The 23,669-nt window shown below is 37.1% G+C and overlaps 7 protein-coding genes across 7 annotated transcripts; all 7 read right to left on the bottom strand.

Moving 5' to 3' along the window:
* Positions 1-1,256: 1,256 nt before the first annotated feature.
* Positions 1,257-2,426, bottom strand: LOC128169713 (uncharacterized). The gene is made up of 3 exons (XM_052835806.1): positions 2,402-2,426; positions 1,817-2,311; positions 1,257-1,670 (listed from the first exon to the last, which is right to left on the bottom strand). The coding sequence occupies exons 1-3, from the start codon at positions 2,424-2,426 to the stop codon at positions 1,465-1,467; spliced, it is 726 nt and encodes a 241-aa protein (XP_052691766.1). The 3' UTR covers positions 1,257-1,464.
* Positions 2,427-3,466: 1,040 nt separating this feature from the next.
* On the bottom strand, positions 3,467-6,378 carry LOC128169718 (uncharacterized). Its single transcript, XM_052835811.1, has one exon. The coding sequence runs from the start codon at positions 6,152-6,154 to the stop codon at positions 3,584-3,586; it is 2,571 nt and encodes an 856-aa protein (XP_052691771.1). The 5' UTR covers positions 6,155-6,378; the 3' UTR covers positions 3,467-3,583.
* Positions 6,379-8,308: 1,930 nt separating this feature from the next.
* On the bottom strand, positions 8,309-9,477 carry LOC128169712 (uncharacterized). The gene is made up of 3 exons (XM_052835805.1): positions 9,453-9,477; positions 8,868-9,362; positions 8,309-8,721 (listed from the first exon to the last, which is right to left on the bottom strand). The coding sequence occupies exons 1-3, from the start codon at positions 9,475-9,477 to the stop codon at positions 8,516-8,518; spliced, it is 726 nt and encodes a 241-aa protein (XP_052691765.1). The 3' UTR covers positions 8,309-8,515.
* A 1,003-nt stretch (positions 9,478-10,480) lies between these two features.
* On the bottom strand, positions 10,481-13,429 carry LOC128169715 (uncharacterized). Its single transcript, XM_052835808.1, has one exon. It carries the CDS (start codon positions 13,203-13,205, stop codon positions 10,635-10,637), a length of 2,571 nt encoding a protein of 856 aa, XP_052691768.1. The 5' UTR covers positions 13,206-13,429; the 3' UTR covers positions 10,481-10,634.
* A 1,956-nt stretch (positions 13,430-15,385) lies between these two features.
* Positions 15,386-16,554, bottom strand: LOC128169711 (uncharacterized). Its single transcript, XM_052835803.1, has 3 exons — positions 16,530-16,554; positions 15,945-16,439; positions 15,386-15,798 (listed from the first exon to the last, which is right to left on the bottom strand). Exons 1-3 carry the CDS (start codon positions 16,552-16,554, stop codon positions 15,593-15,595), a joined length of 726 nt encoding a protein of 241 aa, XP_052691763.1. The 3' UTR covers positions 15,386-15,592.
* A 1,003-nt stretch (positions 16,555-17,557) lies between these two features.
* LOC128169716 (uncharacterized) lies at positions 17,558-20,506 on the bottom strand. Its single transcript, XM_052835809.1, has one exon. The coding sequence runs from the start codon at positions 20,280-20,282 to the stop codon at positions 17,712-17,714; it is 2,571 nt and encodes an 856-aa protein (XP_052691769.1). The 5' UTR covers positions 20,283-20,506; the 3' UTR covers positions 17,558-17,711.
* A 1,912-nt stretch (positions 20,507-22,418) lies between these two features.
* LOC128169710 (uncharacterized) lies at positions 22,419-23,588 on the bottom strand. The gene is made up of 3 exons (XM_052835802.1): positions 23,564-23,588; positions 22,979-23,473; positions 22,419-22,832 (listed from the first exon to the last, which is right to left on the bottom strand). Exons 1-3 carry the CDS (start codon positions 23,586-23,588, stop codon positions 22,627-22,629), a joined length of 726 nt encoding a protein of 241 aa, XP_052691762.1. The 3' UTR covers positions 22,419-22,626.
* Between the last annotated feature and the right edge of the window lie 81 nt (positions 23,589-23,669).

Genomic DNA, 23,669 nt, shown 5'->3' with positions numbered 1-23,669 from the left:
AAAAGTGTGCTTTTTGACCCACTCCCCTAACCCTAACCCTAACCCTAACCCTAACCCTAACCCTAACCCTAACCCAAACCCTAACCCTAACCCTAACCCAAACCCAACCCTAACCCTAACCCTAACCCTAACCCACCCTAACCCTAACCCTAACCCCAACCCAACCCTAACCCTAACCCTAACCCTAACCCTAACCCAAACCCTAACCCTAACCCTAACCCTAACCCTAACCTAACCCTAACTCTAACCCTAACCCTAACCCTAACCCCTAACCCTAACCCTAACCCTAACCCTAACCCTAACCTAACCCTAACCCTAACCCTAACCCTAACCCTAACCCAACCCTAACCCAACCCTAACCCTAACCCTAACCCTAACCCTAACCCTAACCCCTAACCCTAGCCCTAACCCTAACCCTAACCCTAACCCCTAACCCTAACCCTAACCCTAACCCTAACCCTAACCCAAACCCAACCCTGAAATATCCACCAACCCTTCCCCAACCCGGAAGTTTAAGGGCTAACCCCGAGCTAACCCTGATTTTTAGGGTCATCCCGGATTTATCATCTAAAATCTAATCCCAGACCTTGATATTCGGGGATAATGTTGTACAGAGGTAGGTCACATGAAATATCCACCAACCCTTCCCCAACCCGGAAGTTTAAGGGCTAACCCCGAGCTAACCCTGATTTTTAGGGTCATCCCGGGTTTATCATCTAAAATCTAATCCCAGACCTTGATATTCGGGGATAATGTTGTACAGAGGTAGGTCACATGAAATATCCACCAACCCTTCCCCAACCCGGAAGTTTAAGGGCTAACCCCGAGCTAACCCTGATTTTTAGGGTCATCCCGGGTTTATCATCTAAAATCTAATCCCAGACCTTGATATTCGGGGATAATGTTGTACAGAGGTAGGTCACATGAAATATCCACCAACCCTTCCCCAACCCGGAAGTTTAAGGGCTAACCCCGAGCTAACCCTGATTTTTAGGGTCATCCCGGGTTTATCATCTAAAATCTAATCCCAGACCTTGATATTCGGGGATAATGTTGTACAGAGGCTGTTGAAATTAAATATACATTAAACTTTCCCAAACTTGGATTTTTAAAGGGATAAAGTTTTATCCACTATGCATAACTGATATTGCGCTGGGCGGACCTTTGAAAAACTAACCAACATATTATTTTAAAGATCATTCGTTTATTAGTTTTCATATTTGTTGTTAAAACATACTCATTTTTTACTCTTATCAAAAATGACATCAACATATATTTTATGAAGTTACTTTCCTTACATCAACATAATGTTAATATAATATATAGCTTCCTGCTTCTTTTACCTGTCATTACTCTAGCAAATTTCCTTGCACTAACAAAAGGTTTACATAAAGGATAACATAAATGATAAGCAATACTTAGTGAACAGATGCTTTTCTTTTTACACAAACCATAAGCAAACTTTTATTGCAAATCATTCCCAACCAAGTTGTCTAGCTCTTGCTGGAGCTTTGTTCTTTCGTTGATTGCTCTTTTCTTCTTGACTATTTTCTTTACTTTGTCCTGTAAATAGTTGGTGAAATCCCCGCGGACGTCTGGCTTCCATCCCTCGCTCCATATGCGATCCTCCACACCATCTTTTATCAAATTTTGGATGTCTACCATTTTTGCTATTGTAACAAAACAACACTTTTTGAGTTCTCATTATATCTCAAAGCATAAGCATTACGAATACATGAAACTGGCATTCATTCTTTTATCTTAATTTAACTATAAACGTTTCCCCGTTGCTATACATGGAGTATATTATACTTACTTGGAGAAATGGTTTCCTGCAATCCCAGCCAGTAATGAATGTACGCTAGCTGTAACTTCGAAACTTTTTCCTGTTCTTTGCGGTAGCTCCTTTCGATGCTCTTGAACACTTCCGCGACTTCTTTTCTTATGTTTTCATTTAATTCTTCCACAGATGTCGCGATCTTAGCTTCTGTTTCCTCTTCTTCAAATTCTTCATTGTCTATCATTTTTCTCTTTTTAGGATTTACTAGAGCCATTTCTAACTCGTCTATTCTCGAGTTCACTTGACTAATTTGGAAGGAAAGTGCGTTTTCAAATTCAGGCTTCACCTCTTTATCAATTTTCTTATGAATCTGGTCCAAATCAGCTTCGAACTTGGCACATTCTGTTCCTGAGTCCAATTTTTTTTCAAGGTTTTCAAGCTTAATACCAACTTCTCTTATTTTACGACTGAACTTCCCGAGAGTCTCAAGGACAAATTCTCTTAAGGCTTCATACTTTGGATCGTTTTCATCTATCAAATATGATTCAAAAACATGCATGTAAAGTTGTAATATGCTTGCTATATTAAACAATGTTTCAATATCTATGTTATAAAAATTACCTTCGGATAGCCAGTCGTTCTCCATACTGCTATTTAATTCAAGACAAGTGAGGAATCTGTAATGCACAGGAACATCGTAAAATAATTAAAATAAGCGTATGTGACAAAATATTTTGTTTTATAAGAACAAAACCAATTGTGTTTGATTGAGCCATTTTAATCTTATCTATGGAAGTCTGTACATATTCTAAAATTGTAGAATGATTTAATATTATTATTTTTTTATTTGAACTTCCTTTAGACAAACAAGAAATTAATTTTGCATTCTAAACATTCTTTATTATTAGGTATACTGATTACTTTCAATTAATGAATTGCTTACCTCTCCTAAGAAAATCACCGTCTGCACTGAAGGAGTGACAAGGAAACAATGACTGTGCTTTCTGTGTTAACGTTAGCAGGTGCTCTGAGTGATGGGAAAGACTAGTTAACACGGCTTGTGTATCATCAATCCATAAGCTCAACGTTCGAGTAAGCATTTGCAACTGCCAAATATTTGAGTTTACTTTGTCCTGTAATTGCAAGTTATGGTAAAAGATTATCTTGCCGTTTTAAATTATAAAACAGTTCAAAAAGAAGTGAAATAGTTCATTCATACATTTTTGTGCGTGATTTATTTAGTACGCTATGTTTGCGGACAAAGATCTGTCTGCGAACTTAAACCATTAATAAATTATACACTATGATAAAAAAAAATTCAAAACATTTTCAATTTTCTTATTCAACATAAATGGAGACTTTGTGAAATCATGACCTTGAAGAAAAAAAAACCCTTTCTCAGTATTTAATTGAAGTTCTTAGTTCATTAGGTTGATTCACAAGAAACTTTTAGCCATCTAAACAATTTTTTATTCTTAAGTACTTCCATTCTCTACACAATACATTATCAAAAAATAGACTCGACGGAAACTATTTAAGAAGTTAAAAAAAATGTTTTAAATTTCACAAACCCCCTGATAAATGTTTGATAAAGAAATAAAAGTCAAAGATTACTTTTTTCACATTTACTTCCAAATTAAATACTCAGACAAAAATAAACTTTGACAAAATTTATTTGCTTTAGTGATTGCCGATGTAGAAATTCCGAAATCAACAATATCCTGCTTATAATCAAACATGACTTATAACTCACATAACTGTTAAATGTAAATGCAATTAAATTATGCTTCTTGCAGCATATATTTACTTATTTGAAAGTCTTTGTAGTTTTGTTTCAAAAGCCCGAAATGTACGGAAAGGAATATTTGATCTTAAACACTGTAATTTAAAGCGTTCGTATTTTTCACGAATGGTAACTTCTGCCAACCTTTGAGCATGCAGGAATTCCAACTCTTGGGCTGACCAGGGAGCTTTCAAGGATGTAGAAATCGGGAAGCAAGTGGAAGTTCTTCGATGTCCGATGTCTTTATCAAATAGAATAGGGTCATCGTCAGCATTGTCATGATCGACGTATTTTGGGGGGAGTTCTTCGACTTTATTGTCATTGGTAGTAACCTCTTCTGATTGCTTTGTTTCTCCCTTCTTCGTACTTTTCTTTTCTGCTCCTGTCAACATTTCAAGTTTATGTGGGATGGTGAAGTGCAAGCGATTTAACTGCAAATTGCGAAATCTAAAGCTGGCCAATTGCAACTTTGACAAAATCTCCAAGGCGATCAGTTTGTTTTTATCTACCGGTAGGTCGATCGTCAGTAAAGCTAACCTGTCATATTCGACATATTGGCCCTGCATCAAAAGTGCAATACAGCTGATATACGTCATTGTTATTACTAATTGTTCCATATCCATATTTTCTTTCTGGAGCCTTCGAAGGCACATTGTTAACCAAGGAAGAATCTTTGGGGTTTTCTTAATCTTACTTGGGTATATTAGCCCCCGTTTTTCCAATTCACCTCTTACTAAATCTGATATTGTGACAAGTGTGTTTTCTGTGATATCTGTAGAACGTTTGTCATATACAACCGTCCAGAATTTATCATTAAATGACCAAGTCAGTGTCATATTCCCATGCCTGTCATATGTTGTAACAGCTGGAAAATGTTTAAGGTCAAGTTCAAGAATACCAGCTTTTATGACTTCTGCCACTGATATATTACTTTTATCCAAGAGCAGGTACAAGCTGGGGAAAACCATTTGGGAATTTGTTCTTCTGTTTGTTGTTAACAGTTTGACCAGCGATCTAATTGTTACAGCACCGACTGTCTTAAATGTTGTCTTGCAAGATTTTATCTCTCGTAGGAAATCTTCAAAAAGAACGTAACTGGCAGCCTTGCCAGTTTCGTGCAGGTCATGTAGTAAGGCAACAACCAAATGTCGACCAATGACTCCATAGCTGCCATCCAAGTGATCGTGCAATCCCACTGACCGTTTTATCATCTTAGATATGACCTCAGATGTTGTCCATATTTCTTGTGGGGGAATGCTATATTCGTTTTGCATACAGGTTGAGTACACTTCTAAAGATAGAAATCCATAGTGGTCAGTTGAACTTCTACTGGGACCAAGAGCTCCTGGTCCTAGATTGATAGAGTAAGATGTACTCCTTCCACAAAGTGGCTTTCCCCACAAAAGTTTTTCGGAGGCTAGTTCCAACTGATAGGATTGCCAGGTGGCACGCACATTTCCTGTTTTTTTATACTCGTTCAATAATTCTTTAAGTTCCTTGCAAATCCATAAACCCAAATGTCGAATGCATGTTAGAATATGCAAAGGAAAAGGCACCAACAGAGGTACAGTTTCTAAAAGTACTTCTAGATTGGTTAAATTAATAAAATCCATAGCATTTATATGGTCAGCAACTGAATCCTGCGAAACAACAAATTCAATCCTACATGTACTTCTCCTTAGTAATGTCCAGTTGCTTTGCAATGTAGATATATAATGATCAGCGTCGCGTAGGAATGCCTCTGCTGTCGATCGTGGGAAACACATACCTCCAACAATGCAACCCGACACTGGATGATATCGACAATTGGGTTGACGATGTGGAATGTCAGCGTAAAGTTGAACAAACTGCACCTCGTGTGGAAAACGACAAATCGTCCGCAAACAAGTTTTGATATCCATTGGTCTTCCATCTAGATTGCTCTGATAGTTGGCACAGTCTTTGAATGATAAGCATGTACAAAGTGTTCCTCTGTGGCCGATGATTTGTTGCAATCCCGCAGTAGACCAAAGAAGATCAACTTCTTCAGAGTCTGACAGTATGTTTGCAGCAACATGGATAGTTGTACGCAATGTAAATTGGGTATTAAAATCTGACAATGATAATCCACAGGTCATTTTTTCACCAAAGCGGAAGCAAAATATGATTGGTCTCAAAAGTCCAGTTTGGGTCAGTTGGTTTAAAGATGCTTGCAAAGCATCGAGTATTGCATAACAATCGTCAGGTAAAATGAACATTTTTCGAACGTCATTTATGTCATTCTTTTCGAGAGTTCTTCTAGCCTCTCCACGCAAAGCAAGAGCCATTAGTGTATTTTTAAAATTCTCTCTCAGCTGAAGAAATGTGGCGAGCGCTTGTTGTCTCACTTGCTGAATGGATAATGCAACTGAATGCATCTGGTGCATAGGAATTAAAGCTATCCAACATTCCCACCCTCTTTCATAAAATAGCTGGAACCCTAAGCTGTTTGAGAAGGTCATAAGTTCGCTTTTACTGTATTCTGTTAATCTGACGTGCTTTTTCAAAAAGCCTCTAACGTTCCGTAGACTTGCATTATCATTTGGAAACAGTGTGATATGTCTCACGGGCATTCTTATTGCGGCCAAAGATTTAAACTCCACAACGCATCCATCAATGTCAAAGGAATATCTCAACCATACTTCTCTTTCTACTTCATCGACTGTCAGACATCTTCCAAAAATCCGATCATCCCTTCTTAAAAAGAGTTGTGGTGTTTCAGATACAGAATTGTACGCCTTGGCTAGGTTGAAATTCTCCAACACCGTTTCAGAAAAAGTTTGTTCCGTATCTTCCATATCCATCTAAAATTTTAAAAAAATATGACGTGTTTAGACACTCGTAATAAGAAAAGCTTTTTTTTTTTATAATATCTAATTTTCAACTTAGATGATGATAAGAAATAATTACCCGGCATTATATCTCAATTAATTAATTTTTTAACAAAAATATATATTAAACTCTATTCTCAAAGATCAACCTTGGGTTAAACCCGAGTATAGTCTAGGGTATATTCCGGGGTAAACCTAAATATAACTCGGCCTTTACCATGGTTTAATCCAGGGTACACCCGGGTAAAACCCAGGGTATACGCTGGGTTTAACCAAGAGTATGCCCGGGTTTAACACAGATTAAACGCGGGTTTAACCTAGAGTATACCCAGGTTTAACCCAGGGTATACCCGGGCTTAACCCAGGGCATACCCGGGTTTAACCCAGGGTATACCCGGGTTTAACCCAGGGTATACCCGGGTTTAACCCAGGGTATACCAGGGGTTAACACAGGGTATACCCGGGTTAAACCCGGGATAAACTCAGGGTATACCCGGGTTTAACCCAGGGTATACCCTGGGTACACCAAGGGTATACCCGGGGTAAACCCGGGGTAAACCCAGGGTATACCCAGGGTAAACTCAGGGTATACCCTAGTTGATCCCAGTGTATACACGGGTTCAACACAGAGTAAAACATTGTTAAACCTTAAGTTTAATGAGCCAAAGTTTTTAACGTAATTATCTTAATTAAGTATATCAAAAAGTTTCATTACTATCAATCATTCACTACATTTGATGAATATCTTGCTACAATTGAAATTTAATTGTAAACTATAGATCAATTCAATAGTCTATCAATTACTACCAGGAATAACTACTATGTTTATAAAATTTCATATCTATTGCTACTTAACATTAGAATGCAGGATAATGAGCAATTAAATAATGATATTAAAAAATGCAGTTACCTTTAACAAGTGAAAAACCCATATAATCCAACAAAGTCACAATCAAAAGAATGATAAAACACCAAATCATCAGATATTTATAGAAAGAAATGATTGACAGTCACGTGGATTAATAGGCGGAGTCCCGCATTCCCGCACACGCATCTCGTCAAAGTGCCTATACCCTAACCCTAACCCTAACCCTAACCCTAACCCAAACCCAACCCTGAAATATCCACCAACCCTTCCCCAACCCGGAAGTTTAAGGGCTAACCCCGAGCTAACCCTGATTTTTAGGGTCATCCCGGATTTATCATCTAAAATCTAATCCCAGACCTTGATATTCGGGGATAATGTTGTACAGAGGTAGGTCACATGAAATATCCACCAACCCTTCCCCAACCCGGAAGTTTAAGGGCTAACCCCGAGCTAACCCTGATTTTTAGGGTCATCCCGGGTTTATCATCTAAAATCTAATCCCAGACCTTGATATTCGGGGATAATGTTGTACAGAGGTAGGTCACATGAAATATCCACCAACCCTTCCCCAACCCGGAAGTTTAAGGGCTAACCCCGAGCTAACCCTGATTTTTAGGGTCATCCCGGGTTTATCATCTAAAATCTAATCCCAGACCTTGATATTCGGGGATAATGTTGTACAGAGGTAGGTCACATGAAATATCCACCAACCCTTCCCCAACCCGGAAGTTTAAGGGCTAACCCCGAGCTAACCCTGATTTTTAGGGTCATCCCGGGTTTATCATCTAAAATCTAATCCCAGACCTTGATATTCGGGGATAATGTTGTACAGAGGCTGTTGAAATTAAATATACATTAAACTTTCCCAAACTTGGATTTTTAAAGGGATAAAGTTTTATCCACTATGCATAACTGATATTGCGCTGGGCGGACCTTTGAAAAACTAACCAACATATTATTTTAAAGATCATTCGTTTATTAGTTTTCATATTTGTTGTTAAAACATACTCATTTTTTACTCTTATCAAAAATGACATCAACATATATTTTATGAAGTTACTTTCCTTACATCAACATAATGTTAATATAATATATAGCTTCCTGCTTCTTTTACCTGTCATTACTCTAGCAAATTTCCTTGCACTAACAAAAGGTTTACATAAAGGATAACATAAATGATAAGCAATACTTAGTGAACAGATGCTTTTCTTTTTACACAAACCATAAGCAAACTTTTATTGCAAATCATTCCCAACCAAGTTGTCTAGCTCTTGCTGGAGCTTTGTTCTTTCGTTGATTGCTCTTTTCTTCTTGACTATTTTCTTTACTTTGTCCTGTAAATAGTTGGTGAAATCCCCGCGGACGTCTGGCTTCCATCCCTCGCTCCATATGCGATCCTCCACACCATCTTTTATCAAATTTTGGATGTCTACCATTTTTGCTATTGTAACAAAACAACACTTTTTGAGTTCTCATTATATCTCAAAGCATAAGCATTACGAATACATGAAACTGGCATTCATTCTTTTATCTTAATTTAACTATAAACGTTTCCCCGTTGCTATACATGGAGTATATTATACTTACTTGGAGAAATGGTTTCCTGCAATCCCAGCCAGTAATGAATGTACGCTAGCTGTAACTTCGAAACTTTTTCCTGTTCTTTGCGGTAGCTCCTTTCGATGCTCTTGAACACTTCCGCGACTTCTTTTCTTATGTTTTCATTTAATTCTTCCACAGATGTCGCGATCTTAGCTTCTGTTTCCTCTTCTTCAAATTCTTCATTGTCTATCATTTTTCTCTTTTTAGGATTTACTAGAGCCATTTCTAACTCGTCTATTCTCGAGTTCACTTGACTAATTTGGAAGGAAAGTGCGTTTTCAAATTCAGGCTTCACCTCTTTATCAATTTTCTTATGAATCTGGTCCAAATCAGCTTCGAACTTGGCACATTCTGTTCCTGAGTCCAATTTTTTTTCAAGGTTTTCAAGCTTAATACCAACTTCTCTTATTTTACGACTGAACTTCCCGAGAGTCTCAAGGACAAATTCTCTTAAGGCTTCATACTTTGGATCGTTTTCATCTATCAAATATGATTCAAAAACATGCATGTAAAGTTGTAATATGCTTGCTATATTAAACAATGTTTCAATATCTATGTTATAAAAATTACCTTCGGATAGCCAGTCGTTCTCCATACTGCTATTTAATTCAAGACAAGTGAGGAATCTGTAATGCACAGGAACATCGTAAAATAATTAAAATAAGCGTATGTGACAAAATATTTTGTTTTATAAGAACAAAACCAATTGTGTTTGATTGAGCCATTTTAATCTTATCTATGGAAGTCTGTACATATTCTAAAATTGTAGAATGATTTAATATTATTATTTTTTTATTTGAACTTCCTTTAGACAAACAAGAAATTAATTTTGCATTCTAAACATTCTTTATTATTAGGTATACTGATTACTTTCAATTAATGAATTGCTTACCTCTCCTAAGAAAATCACCGTCTGCACTGAAGGAGTGACAAGGAAACAATGACTGTGCTTTCTGTGTTAACGTTAGCAGGTGCTCTGAGTGATGGGAAAGACTAGTTAACACGGCTTGTGTATCATCAATCCATAAGCTCAACGTTCGAGTAAGCATTTGCAACTGCCAAATATTTGAGTTTACTTTGTCCTGTAATTGCAAGTTATGGTAAAAGATTATCTTGCCGTTTTAAATTATAAAACAGTTCAAAAAGAAGTGAAATAGTTCATTCATACATTTTTGTGCGTGATTTATTTAGTACGCTATGTTTGCGGACAAAGATCTGTCTGCGAACTTAAACCATTAATAAATTATACACTATGATAAAAAAAAATTCAAAACATTTTCAATTTTCTTATTCAACATAAATGGAGACTTTGTGAAATCATGACCTTGAAGAAAAAAAAACCCTTTCTCAGTATTTAATTGAAGTTCTTAGTTCATTAGGTTGATTCACAAGAAACTTTTAGCCATCTAAACAATTTTTTATTCTTAAGTACTTCCATTCTCTACACAATACATTATCAAAAAATAGACTCGACGGAAACTATTTAAGAAGTTAAAAAAAATGTTTTAAATTTCACAAACCCCCTGATAAATGTTTGATAAAGAAATAAAAGTCAAAGATTACTTTTTTCACATTTACTTCCAAATTAAATACTCAGACAAAAATAAACTTAGACAAAATTTATTTGCTTTAGTGATTGCCGATGTAGAAATTCCGAAATCAACAATATCCTGCTTATAATCAAACATGACTTATAACTCACATAACTGTTAAATGTAAATGCAATTAAATTATGCTTCTTGCAGCATATATTTACTTATTTGAAAGTCTTTGTAGTTTTGTTTCAAAAGCCCGAAATGTACGGAAAGGAATATTTGATCTTAAACACTGTAATTTAAAGCGTTCGTATTTTTCACGAATGGTAACTTCTGCCAACCTTTGAGCATGCAGGAATTCCAACTCTTGGGCTGACCAGGGAGCTTTCAAGGATGTAGAAATCGGGAAGCAAGTGGAAGTTCTTCGATGTCCGATGTCTTTATCAAATAGAATAGGGTCATCGTCAGCATTGTCATGATCGACGTATTTTGGGGGGAGTTCTTCGACTTTATTGTCATTGGTAGTAACCTCTTCTGATTGCTTTGTTTCTCCCTTCTTCGTACTTTTCTTTTCTGCTCCTGTCAACATTTCAAGTTTATGTGGGATGGTGAAGTGCAAGCGATTTAACTGCAAATTGCGAAATCTAAAGCTGGCCAATTGCAACTTTGACAAAATCTCCAAGGCGATCAGTTTGTTTTTATCTACCGGTAGGTCGATCGTCAGTAAAGCTAACCTGTCATATTCGACATATTGGCCCTGCATCAAAAGTGCAATACAGCTGATATACGTCATTGTTATTACTAATTGTTCCATATCCATATTTTCTTTCTGGAGCCTTCGAAGGCACATTGTTAACCAAGGAAGAATCTTTGGGGTTTTCTTAATCTTACTTGGGTATATTAGCCCCCGTTTTTCCAATTCACCTCTTACTAAATCTGATATTGTGACAAGTGTGTTTTCTGTGATATCTGTAGAACGTTTGTCATATACAACCGTCCAGAATTTATCATTAAATGACCAAGTCAGTGTCATATTCCCATGCCTGTCATATGTTGTAACAGCTGGAAAATGTTTAAGGTCAAGTTCAAGAATACCAGCTTTTATGACTTCTGCCACTGATATATTACTTTTATCCAAGAGCAGGTACAAGCTGGGGAAAACCATTTGGGAATTTGTTCTTCTGTTTGTTGTTAACAGTTTGACCAGCGATCTAATTGTTACAGCACCGACTGTCTTAAATGTTGTCTTGCAAGATTTTATCTCTCGTAGGAAATCTTCAAAAAGAACGTAACTGGCAGCCTTGCCAGTTTCGTGCAGGTCATGTAGTAAGGCAACAACCAAATGTCGACCAATGACTCCATAGCTGCCATCCAAGTGATCGTGCAATCCCACTGACCGTTTTATCATCTTAGATATGACCTCAGATGTTGTCCATATTTCTTGTGGGGGAATGCTATATTCGTTTTGCATACAGGTTGAGTACACTTCTAAAGATAGAAATCCATAGTGGTCAGTTGAACTTCTACTGGGACCAAGAGCTCCTGGTCCTAGATTGATAGAGTAAGATGTACTCCTTCCACAAAGTGGCTTTCCCCACAAAAGTTTTTCGGAGGCTAGTTCCAACTGATAGGATTGCCAGGTGGCACGCACATTTCCTGTTTTTTTATACTCGTTCAATAATTCTTTAAGTTCCTTGCAAATCCATAAACCCAAATGTCGAATGCATGTTAGAATATGCAAAGGAAAAGGCACCAACAGAGGTACAGTTTCTAAAAGTACTTCTAGATTGGTTAAATTAATAAAATCCATAGCATTTATATGGTCAGCAACTGAATCCTGCGAAACAACAAATTCAATCCTACATGTACTTCTCCTTAGTAATGTCCAGTTGCTTTGCAATGTAGATATATAATGATCAGCGTCGCGTAGGAATGCCTCTGCTGTCGATCGTGGGAAACACATACCTCCAACAATGCAACCCGACACTGGATGATATCGACAATTGGGTTGACGATGTGGAATGTCAGCGTAAAGTTGAACAAACTGCACCTCGTGTGGAAAACGACAAATCGTCCGCAAACAAGTTTTGATATCCATTGGTCTTCCATCTAGATTGCTCTGATAGTTGGCACAGTCTTTGAATGATAAGCATGTACAAAGTGTTCCTCTGTGGCCGATGATTTGTTGCAATCCCGCAGTAGACCAAAGAAGATCAACTTCTTCAGAGTCTGACAGTATGTTTGCAGCAACATGGATAGTTGTACGCAATGTAAATTGGGTATTAAAATCTGACAATGATAATCCACAGGTCATTTTTTCACCAAAGCGGAAGCAAAATATGATTGGTCTCAAAAGTCCAGTTTGGGTCAGTTGGTTTAAAGATGCTTGCAAAGCATCGAGTATTGCATAACAATCGTCAGGTAAAATGAACATTTTTCGAACGTCATTTATGTCATTCTTTTCGAGAGTTCTTCTAGCCTCTCCACGCAAAGCAAGAGCCATTAGTGTATTTTTAAAATTCTCTCTCAGCTGAAGAAATGTGGCGAGCGCTTGTTGTCTCACTTGCTGAATGGATAATGCAACTGAATGCATCTGGTGCATAGGAATTAAAGCTATCCAACATTCCCACCCTCTTTCATAAAATAGCTGGAACCCTAAGCTGTTTGAGAAGGTCATAAGTTCGCTTTTACTGTATTCTGTTAATCTGACGTGCTTTTTCAAAAAGCCTCTAACGTTCCGTAGACTTGCATTATCATTTGGAAACAGTGTGATATGTCTCACGGGCATTCTTATTGCGGCCAAAGATTTAAACTCCACAACGCATCCATCAATGTCAAAGGAATATCTCAACCATACTTCTCTTTCTACTTCATCGACTGTCAGACATCTTCCAAAAATCCGATCATCCCTTCTTAAAAAGAGTTGTGGTGTTTCAGATACAGAATTGTACGCCTTGGCTAGGTTGAAATTCTCCAACACCGTTTCAGAAAAAGTTTGTTCCGTATCTTCCATATCCATCTAAAATTTTAAAAAAATATGACGTGTTTAGACACTCGTAATAAGAAAAGCTTTTTTTTTTTATAATATCTAATTTTCAACTTAGATGATGATAAGAAATAATTACCCGGCATTATATCTCAATTAATTAATTTTTTAACAAAAATATATATTAAACTCTATTCTCAAAGATCAACCTTGGGTTAAACCCGAGTATAGTCTAGGGTATATTCCGGGGTAAACCTAAATATAACTCGGCCTTTACCATGGTTTAATCCAGGGTACACCCGGGTAAAACCCAGGGTATACGCTGGGTTTAACCAAGAGTATGCCCGGGTTTAACACAGATTAAACGCGGGTTTAACCTAGAGTATACCCAGGTTTAACCCAGGGTATACCCGGGCTTAACCCAGGGCATACCCGGGTTTAACCCAGGGTATACCCGGGTTTAACCCAGGGTATACCCGGGTTTAACCCAGGGTATACCAGGGGTTAACACAGGGTATACCCGGGTTAAACCCGGGATAAACTCAGGGTATACCCGGGTTTAACCCAGGGTATACCCTGGGTACACCAAGGGTATACCCGGGGTAAACCCGGGGTAAACCCAGGGTATACCCAGGGTAAACTCAGGGTATACCCTAGTTGATCCCAGTGTATACACGGGTTCAACACAGAGTAAAACATTGTTAAACCTTAAGTTTAATGAGCCAAAGTTTTTAACGTAATTATCTTAATTAAGTATATCAAAAAGTTTCATTACTATCAATCATTCACTACATTTGATGAATATCTTGCTACAATTGAAATTTAATTGTAAACTATAGATCAATTCAATAGTCTATCAATTACTACCAGGAATAACTACTATGTTTATAAAATTTCATATCTATTGCTACTTAACATTAGAATGCAGGATAATGAGCAATTAAATAATGATATTAAAAAATGCAGTTACCTTTAACAAGTGAAAAACCCATATAATCCAACAAAGTCACAATCAAAAGAATGATAAAACACCAAATCATCAGATATTTATAGAAAGAAATGATTGACAGTCACGTGGATTAATAGGCGGAGTCCCGCATTCCCGCACACGCATCTCGTCAAAGTGCCTATACCCTAACCCTAACCCTAACCCAAACCCTAACCCTAACCCTAACCCTAACCCTAACCCAAACCCTAACCCTAACCCTAACCCTAACCCTAACCCTAACCCGGAAGTTTAAGGGCTAACCCCGAGCTAACCCTGATTTTTAGGGTCATCCCGGATTTATCATCTAAAATCTAATCCCAGACCTTGATATTCGGGGATAATGTTGTACAGAGGTAGGTCACATGAAATATCCACCAACCCTTCCCCAACCCGGAAGTTTAAGGGCTAACCCCGAGCTAACCCTGATTTTTAGGGTCATCCCGGGTTTATCATCTAAAATCTAATCCCAGACCTTGATATTCGGGGATAATGTTGTACAGAGGTAGGTCACATGAAATATCCACCAACCCTTCCCCAACCCGGAAGTTTAAGGGCTAACCCCGAGCTAACCCTGATTTTTAGGGTCATCCCGGGTTTATCATCTAAAATCTAATCCCAGACCTTGATATTCGGGGATAATGTTGTACAGAGGTAGGTCACATGAAATATCCACCAACCCTTCCCCAACCCGGAAGTTTAAGGGCTAACCCCGAGCTAACCCTGATTTTTAGGGTCATCCCGGGTTTATCATCTAAAATCTAATCCCAGACCTTGATATTCGGGGATAATGTTGTACAGAGGCTGTTGAAATTAAATATACATTAAACTTTCCCAAACTTGGATTTTTAAAGGGATAAAGTTTTATCCACTATGCATAACTGATATTGCGCTGGGCGGACCTTTGAAAAACTAACCAACATATTATTTTAAAGATCATTCGTTTATTAGTTTTCATATTTGTTGTTAAAACATACTCATTTTTTACTCTTATCAAAAATGACATCAACATATATTTTATGAAGTTACTTTCCTTACATCAACATAATGTTAATATAATATATAGCTTCCTGCTTCTTTTACCTGTCATTACTCTAGCAAATTTCCTTGCACTAACAAAAGGTTTACATAAAGGATAACATAAATGATAAGCAATACTTAGTGAACAGATGCTTTTCTTTTTACACAAACCATAAGCAAACTTTTATTGCAAATCATTCCCAACCAAGTTGTCTAGCTCTTGCTGGAGCTTTGTTCTTTCGTTGATTGCTCTTTTCTTCTTGACTATTTTCTTTACTTTGTCCTGTAAATAGTTGGTGAAATCCCCGCGGACGTCTGGCTTCCATCCCTCGCTCCATATGCGATCCTCCACACCATCTTTTATCAAATTTTGGATGTCTACCATTTTTGCTATTGTAACAAAACAACACTTTTTGAGTTCTCATTATATCTCAAAGCATAAGCATTACGAATACATGAAACTGGCATTCATTCTTTTATCTTAATTTAACTATAAACGTTTCCCCGTTGCTATACATGGAGTATATTATACTTACTTGGAGAAATGGTTTCCTGCAATCCCAGCCAGTAATGAATGTACGCTAGCTGTAACTTCGAAACTTTTTCCTGTTCTTTGCGGTAGCTCCTTTCGATGCTCTTGAACACTTCCGCGACTTCTTTTCTTATGTTTTCATTTAATTCTTCCACAGATGTCGCGATCTTAGCTTCTGTTTCCTCTTCTTCAAATTCTTCATTGTCTATCATTTTTCTCTTTTTAGGATTTACTAGAGCCATTTCTAACTCGTCTATTCTCGAGTTCACTTGACTAATTTGGAAGGAAAGTGCGTTTTCAAATTCAGGCTTCACCTCTTTATCAATTTTCTTATGAATCTGGTCCAAATCAGCTTCGAACTTGGCACATTCTGTTCCTGAGTCCAATTTTTTTTCAAGGTTTTCAAGCTTAATACCAACTTCTCTTATTTTACGACTGAACTTCCCGAGAGTCTCAAGGACAAATTCTCTTAAGGCTTCATACTTTGGATCGTTTTCATCTATCAAATATGATTCAAAAACATGCATGTAAAGTTGTAATATGCTTGCTATATTAAACAATGTTTCAATATCTATGTTATAAAAATTACCTTCGGATAGCCAGTCGTTCTCCATACTGCTATTTAATTCAAGACAAGTGAGGAATCTGTAATGCACAGGAACATCGTAAAATAATTAAAATAAGCGTATGTGACAAAATATTTTGTTTTATAAGAACAAAACCAATTGTGTTTGATTGAGCCATTTTAATCTTATCTATGGAAGTCTGTACATATTCTAAAATTGTAGAATGATTTAATATTATTATTTTTTTATTTGAACTTCCTTTAGACAAACAAGAAATTAATTTTGCATTCTAAACATTCTTTATTATTAGGTATACTGATTACTTTCAATTAATGAATTGCTTACCTCTCCTAAGAAAATCACCGTCTGCACTGAAGGAGTGACAAGGAAACAATGACTGTGCTTTCTGTGTTAACGTTAGCAGGTGCTCTGAGTGATGGGAAAGACTAGTTAACACGGCTTGTGTATCATCAATCCATAAGCTCAACGTTCGAGTAAGCATTTGCAACTGCCAAATATTTGAGTTTACTTTGTCCTGTAATTGCAAGTTATGGTAAAAGATTATCTTGCCGTTTTAAATTATAAAACAGTTCAAAAAGAAGTGAAATAGTTCATTCATACATTTTTGTGCGTGATTTATTTAGTACGCTATGTTTGCGGACAAAGATCTGTCTGCGAACTTAAACCATTAATAAATTATACACTATGATAAAAAAAAATTCAAAACATTTTCAATTTTCTTATTCAACATAAATGGAGACTTTGTGAAATCATGACCTTGAAGAAAAAAAAACCCTTTCTCAGTATTTAATTGAAGTTCTTAGTTCATTAGGTTGATTCACAAGAAACTTTTAGCCATCTAAACAATTTTTTATTCTTAAGTACTTCCATTCTCTACACAATACATTATCAAAAAATAGACTCGACGGAAACTATTTAAGAAGTTAAAAAAAATGTTTTAAATTTCACAAACCCCCTGATAAATGTTTGATAAAGAAATAAAAGTCAAAGATTACTTTTTTCACATTTACTTCCAAATTAAATACTCAGACAAAAATAAACTTAGACAAAATTTATTTGCTTTAGTGATTGCCGATGTAGAAATTCCGAAATCAACAATATCCTGCTTATAATCAAACATGACTTATAACTCACATAACTGTTAAATGTAAATGCAATTAAATTATGCTTCTTGCAGCATATATTTACTTATTTGAAAGTCTTTGTAGTTTTGTTTCAAAAGCCCGAAATGTACGGAAAGGAATATTTGATCTTAAACACTGTAATTTAAAGCGTTCGTATTTTTCACGAATGGTAACTTCTGCCAACCTTTGAGCATGCAGGAATTCCAACTCTTGGGCTGACCAGGGAGCTTTCAAGGATGTAGAAATCGGGAAGCAAGTGGAAGTTCTTCGATGTCCGATGTCTTTATCAAATAGAATAGGGTCATCGTCAGCATTGTCATGATCGACGTATTTTGGGGGGAGTTCTTCGACTTTATTGTCATTGGTAGTAACCTCTTCTGATTGCTTTGTTTCTCCCTTCTTCGTACTTTTCTTTTCTGCTCCTGTCAACATTTCAAGTTTATGTGGGATGGTGAAGTGCAAGCGATTTAACTGCAAATTGCGAAATCTAAAGCTGGCCAATTGCAACTTTGACAAAATCTCCAAGGCGATCAGTTTGTTTTTATCTACCGGTAGGTCGATCGTCAGTAAAGCTAACCTGTCATATTCGACATATTGGCCCTGCATCAAAAGTGCAATACAGCTGATATACGTCATTGTTATTACTAATTGTTCCATATCCATATTTTCTTTCTGGAGCCTTCGAAGGCACATTGTTAACCAAGGAAGAATCTTTGGGGTTTTCTTAATCTTACTTGGGTATATTAGCCCCCGTTTTTCCAATTCACCTCTTACTAAATCTGATATTGTGACAAGTGTGTTTTCTGTGATATCTGTAGAACGTTTGTCATATACAACCGTCCAGAATTTATCATTAAATGACCAAGTCAGTGTCATATTCCCATGCCTGTCATATGTTGTAACAGCTGGAAAATGTTTAAGGTCAAGTTCAAGAATACCAGCTTTTATGACTTCTGCCACTGATATATTACTTTTATCCAAGAGCAGGTACAAGCTGGGGAAAACCATTTGGGAATTTGTTCTTCTGTTTGTTGTTAACAGTTTGACCAGCGATCTAATTGTTACAGCACCGACTGTCTTAAATGTTGTCTTGCAAGATTTTATCTCTCGTAGGAAATCTTCAAAAAGAACGTAACTGGCAGCCTTGCCAGTTTCGTGCAGGTCATGTAGTAAGGCAACAACCAAATGTCGACCAATGACTCCATAGCTGCCATCCAAGTGATCGTGCAATCCCACTGACCGTTTTATCATCTTAGATATGACCTCAGATGTTGTCCATATTTCTTGTGGGGGAATGCTATATTCGTTTTGCATACAGGTTGAGTACACTTCTAAAGATAGAAATCCATAGTGGTCAGTTGAACTTCTACTGGGACCAAGAGCTCCTGGTCCTAGATTGATAGAGTAAGATGTACTCCTTCCACAAAGTGGCTTTCCCCACAAAAGTTTTTCGGAGGCTAGTTCCAACTGATAGGATTGCCAGGTGGCACGCACATTTCCTGTTTTTTTATACTCGTTCAATAATTCTTTAAGTTCCTTGCAAATCCATAAACCCAAATGTCGAATGCATGTTAGAATATGCAAAGGAAAAGGCACCAACAGAGGTACAGTTTCTAAAAGTACTTCTAGATTGGTTAAATTAATAAAATCCATAGCATTTATATGGTCAGCAACTGAATCCTGCGAAACAACAAATTCAATCCTACATGTACTTCTCCTTAGTAATGTCCAGTTGCTTTGCAATGTAGATATATAATGATCAGCGTCGCGTAGGAATGCCTCTGCTGTCGATCGTGGGAAACACATACCTCCAACAATGCAACCCGACACTGGATGATATCGACAATTGGGTTGACGATGTGGAATGTCAGCGTAAAGTTGAACAAACTGCACCTCGTGTGGAAAACGACAAATCGTCCGCAAACAAGTTTTGATATCCATTGGTCTTCCATCTAGATTGCTCTGATAGTTGGCACAGTCTTTGAATGATAAGCATGTACAAAGTGTTCCTCTGTGGCCGATGATTTGTTGCAATCCCGCAGTAGACCAAAGAAGATCAACTTCTTCAGAGTCTGACAGTATGTTTGCAGCAACATGGATAGTTGTACGCAATGTAAATTGGGTATTAAAATCTGACAATGATAATCCACAGGTCATTTTTTCACCAAAGCGGAAGCAAAATATGATTGGTCTCAAAAGTCCAGTTTGGGTCAGTTGGTTTAAAGATGCTTGCAAAGCATCGAGTATTGCATAACAATCGTCAGGTAAAATGAACATTTTTCGAACGTCATTTATGTCATTCTTTTCGAGAGTTCTTCTAGCCTCTCCACGCAAAGCAAGAGCCATTAGTGTATTTTTAAAATTCTCTCTCAGCTGAAGAAATGTGGCGAGCGCTTGTTGTCTCACTTGCTGAATGGATAATGCAACTGAATGCATCTGGTGCATAGGAATTAAAGCTATCCAACATTCCCACCCTCTTTCATAAAATAGCTGGAACCCTAAGCTGTTTGAGAAGGTCATAAGTTCGCTTTTACTGTATTCTGTTAATCTGACGTGCTTTTTCAAAAAGCCTCTAACGTTCCGTAGACTTGCATTATCATTTGGAAACAGTGTGATATGTCTCACGGGCATTCTTATTGCGGCCAAAGATTTAAACTCCACAACGCATCCATCAATGTCAAAGGAATATCTCAACCATACTTCTCTTTCTACTTCATCGACTGTCAGACATCTTCCAAAAATCCGATCATCCCTTCTTAAAAAGAGTTGTGGTGTTTCAGATACAGAATTGTACGCCTTGGCTAGGTTGAAATTCTCCAACACCGTTTCAGAAAAAGTTTGTTCCGTATCTTCCATATCCATCTAAAATTTTAAAAAAATATGACGTGTTTAGACACTCGTAATAAGAAAAGCTTTTTTTTTTTATAATATCTAATTTTCAACTTAGATGATGATAAGAAATAATTACCCGGCATTATATCTCAATTAATTAATTTTTTAACAAAAATATATATTAAACTCTATTCTCAAAGATCAACCTTGGGTTAAACCCGAGTATAGTCTAGGGTATATTCCGGGGTAAACCTAAATATAACTCGGCCTTTACCATGGTTTAATCCAGGGTACACCCGGGTAAAACCCAGGGTATACGCTGGGTTTAACCAAGAGTATGCCCGGGTTTAACACAGATTAAACGCGGGTTTAACCTAGAGTATACCCAGGTTTAACCCAGGGTATACCCGGGCTTAACCCAGGGCATACCCGGGTTTAACCCAGGGTATACCCGGGTTTAACCCAGGGTATACCCGGGTTTAACCCAGGGTATACCAGGGGTTAACACAGGGTATACCCGGGTTAAACCCGGGATAAACTCAGGGTATACCCGGGTTTAACCCAGGGTATACCCTGGGTACACCAAGGGTATACCCGGGGTAAACCCAGGGTATACCCAGGGTAAACTCAGGGTATACCCTAGTTGATCCCAGTGTATACACGGGTTCAACACAGAGTAAAACATTGTTAAACCTTAAGTTTAATGAGCCAAAGTTTTTAACGTAATTATCTTAATTAAGTATATCAAAAAGTTTCATTACTATCAATCATTCACTACATTTGATGAATATCTTGCTACAATTGAAATTTAATTGTAAACTATAGATCAATTCAATAGTCTATCAATTACTACCAGGAATAACTACTATGTTTATAAAATGTCATATCTATTGCTACTTAACATTAGAATGCAGGATAATGAGCAATTAAATAATGATATTAAAAAATGCAGTTACCTTTAACAAGTGAAAAACCCATATAATCCAACAAAGTCACAATCAAAAGAATGATAAAACACCAAATCATCAGATATTTATAGAAAGAAATGATTGACAGTCACGTGGATTAATAGGCGGAGTCCCGCATTCCCGCACACGCATCTCGTCAAAGTGCCTATACCCTAACCCTAACCCTAACCCTAACCCTAACCCAACCCTGAAATATCCACCAACCCTTCCCCAACCCGGAAGTTTAAGGGCTAACCCCGAGCTAACCCTGATTTTTAGGGTCATCCCGGATTTATCATCTAAAATCTAATCCCAGACCTTGATATTCGGGGATAATGTTGTACAGAGGTAGGTCACATGAAATATCCACCAACCCTTCCCCAACCCGGAAGTTTAAGGGCTAACCCCGAGCTAACCCTGATTTTTAGGGTCATCCCGGGTTTATCATCTAAAATCTAATCCCAGACCTTGATATTCGGGGATAATGTTGTACAGAGGTAGGTCACATGAAATATCCACCAACCCTTCCCCAACCCGGAAGTTTAAGGGCTAACCCCGAGCTAACCCTGATTTTTAGGGTCATCCCGGGTTTATCATCTAAAATCTAATCCCAGACCTTGATATTCGGGGATAATGTTGTACAGAGGTAGGTCACATGAAATATCCACCAACCCTTCCCCAACCCGGAAGTTTAAGGGCTAACCCCGAGCTAACCCTGATTTTTAGGGTCATCCCGGGTTTATCATCTAAAATCTAATCCCAGACCTTGATATTCGGGGATAATGTTGTACAGAGGCTGTTGAAATTAAATATACATTAAACTTTCCCAAACTTGGATTTTTAAAGGGATAAAGTTTTATCCACTATGCATAACTGATATTGCGCTGGGCGGACCTTTGAAAAACTAACCAACATATTATTTTAAAGATCATTCGTTTATTAGTTTTCATATTTGTTGTTAAAACATACTCATTTTTTACTCTTATCAAAAATGACATCAACATATATTTTATGAAGTTACTTTCCTTACATCAACATAATGTTAATATAATATATAGCTTCCTGCTTCTTTTACCTGTCATTACTCTAGCAAATTTCCTTGCACTAACAAAAGGTTTACATAAAGGATAACATAAATGATAAGCAATACTTAGTGAACAGATGCTTTTCTTTTTACACAAACCATAAGCAAACTTTTATTGCAAATCATTCCCAACCAAGTTGTCTAGCTCTTGCTGGAGCTTTGTTCTTTCGTTGATTGCTCTTTTCTTCTTGACTATTTTCTTTACTTTGTCCTGTAAATAGTTGGTGAAATCCCCGCGGACGTCTGGCTTCCATCCCTCGCTCCATATGCGATCCTCCACACCATCTTTTATCAAATTTTGGATGTCTACCATTTTTGCTATTGTAACAAAACAACACTTTTTGAGTTCTCATTATATCTCAAAGCATAAGCATTACGAATACATGAAACTGGCATTCATTCTTTTATCTTAATTTAACTATAAACGTTTCCCCGTTGCTATACATGGAGTATATTATACTTACTTGGAGAAATGGTTTCCTGCAATCCCAGCCAGTAATGAATGTACGCTAGCTGTAACTTCGAAACTTTTTCCTGTTCTTTGCGGTAGCTCCTTTCGATGCTCTTGAACACTTCCGCGACTTCTTTTCTTATGTTTTCATTTAATTCTTCCACAGATGTCGCGATCTTAGCTTCTGTTTCCTCTTCTTCAAATTCTTCATTGTCTATCATTTTTCTCTTTTTAGGATTTACTAGAGCCATTTCTAACTCGTCTATTCTCGAGTTCACTTGACTAATTTGGAAGGAAAGTGCGTTTTCAAATTCAGGCTTCACCTCTTTATCAATTTTCTTATGAATCTGGTCCAAATCAGCTTCGAACTTGGCACATTCTGTTCCTGAGTCCAATTTTTTTTCAAGGTTTTCAAGCTTAATACCAACTTCTCTTATTTTACGACTGAACTTCCCGAGAGTCTCAAGGACAAATTCTCTTAAGGCTTCATACTTTGGATCGTTTTCATCTATCAAATATGATTCAAAAACATGCATGTAAAGTTGTAATATGCTTGCTATATTAAACAATGTTTCAATATCTATGTTATAAAAATTACCTTCGGATAGCCAGTCGTTCTCCATACTGCTATTTAATTCAAGACAAGTGAGGAATCTGTAATGCACAGGAACATCGTAAAATAATTAAAATAAGCGTATGTGACA

The sequence above is a fragment of the Crassostrea angulata genome, unplaced genomic scaffold (assembly GCF_025612915.1).
Source record: "Crassostrea angulata isolate pt1a10 unplaced genomic scaffold, ASM2561291v2 HiC_scaffold_186, whole genome shotgun sequence".
In the NCBI taxonomy this organism is placed as follows: Eukaryota; Metazoa; Mollusca; class Bivalvia; order Ostreida; family Ostreidae; genus Magallana; species Magallana angulata.
Note: the sequence above shows the minus strand (reverse complement) of the source record. Positions and strands in the feature narration are given on the sequence as shown.

What these genes read in the sequence shown, in the direction of transcription:
- LOC128169713 (XM_052835806.1), bottom strand. Translation starts at nt 2,426, where the DNA reads ATGGAGAACGACTGGCTATCCGAAG. An exon ending in GAACGACTGGCTATCCGAAG is followed by an intron (nt 2,312 to 2,401) that starts GTAATTTTTATA and finishes CATATTTGATAG; the next exon opens with ATGAAAACGATCCAAAGTAT. An exon ending in GCAGGAAACCATTTCTCCAA is followed by an intron (nt 1,671 to 1,816) that starts GTAAGTATAATA and finishes TTGTTACAATAG; the next exon opens with CAAAAATGGTAGACATCCAA.
- LOC128169718 (XM_052835811.1), bottom strand. Translation starts at nt 6,154, where the DNA reads ATGCCCGTGAGACATATCACACTGTTTCCAAATGATAATGCAAGTCTA.
- LOC128169712 (XM_052835805.1), bottom strand. Translation starts at nt 9,477, where the DNA reads ATGGAGAACGACTGGCTATCCGAAG. An exon ending in GAACGACTGGCTATCCGAAG is followed by an intron (nt 9,363 to 9,452) that starts GTAATTTTTATA and finishes CATATTTGATAG; the next exon opens with ATGAAAACGATCCAAAGTAT. An exon ending in GCAGGAAACCATTTCTCCAA is followed by an intron (nt 8,722 to 8,867) that starts GTAAGTATAATA and finishes TTGTTACAATAG; the next exon opens with CAAAAATGGTAGACATCCAA.
- LOC128169715 (XM_052835808.1), bottom strand. Translation starts at nt 13,205, where the DNA reads ATGCCCGTGAGACATATCACACTGTTTCCAAATGATAATGCAAGTCTA.
- LOC128169711 (XM_052835803.1), bottom strand. Translation starts at nt 16,554, where the DNA reads ATGGAGAACGACTGGCTATCCGAAG. An exon ending in GAACGACTGGCTATCCGAAG is followed by an intron (nt 16,440 to 16,529) that starts GTAATTTTTATA and finishes CATATTTGATAG; the next exon opens with ATGAAAACGATCCAAAGTAT. An exon ending in GCAGGAAACCATTTCTCCAA is followed by an intron (nt 15,799 to 15,944) that starts GTAAGTATAATA and finishes TTGTTACAATAG; the next exon opens with CAAAAATGGTAGACATCCAA.
- LOC128169716 (XM_052835809.1), bottom strand. Translation starts at nt 20,282, where the DNA reads ATGCCCGTGAGACATATCACACTGTTTCCAAATGATAATGCAAGTCTA.
- LOC128169710 (XM_052835802.1), bottom strand. Translation starts at nt 23,588, where the DNA reads ATGGAGAACGACTGGCTATCCGAAG. An exon ending in GAACGACTGGCTATCCGAAG is followed by an intron (nt 23,474 to 23,563) that starts GTAATTTTTATA and finishes CATATTTGATAG; the next exon opens with ATGAAAACGATCCAAAGTAT. An exon ending in GCAGGAAACCATTTCTCCAA is followed by an intron (nt 22,833 to 22,978) that starts GTAAGTATAATA and finishes TTGTTACAATAG; the next exon opens with CAAAAATGGTAGACATCCAA.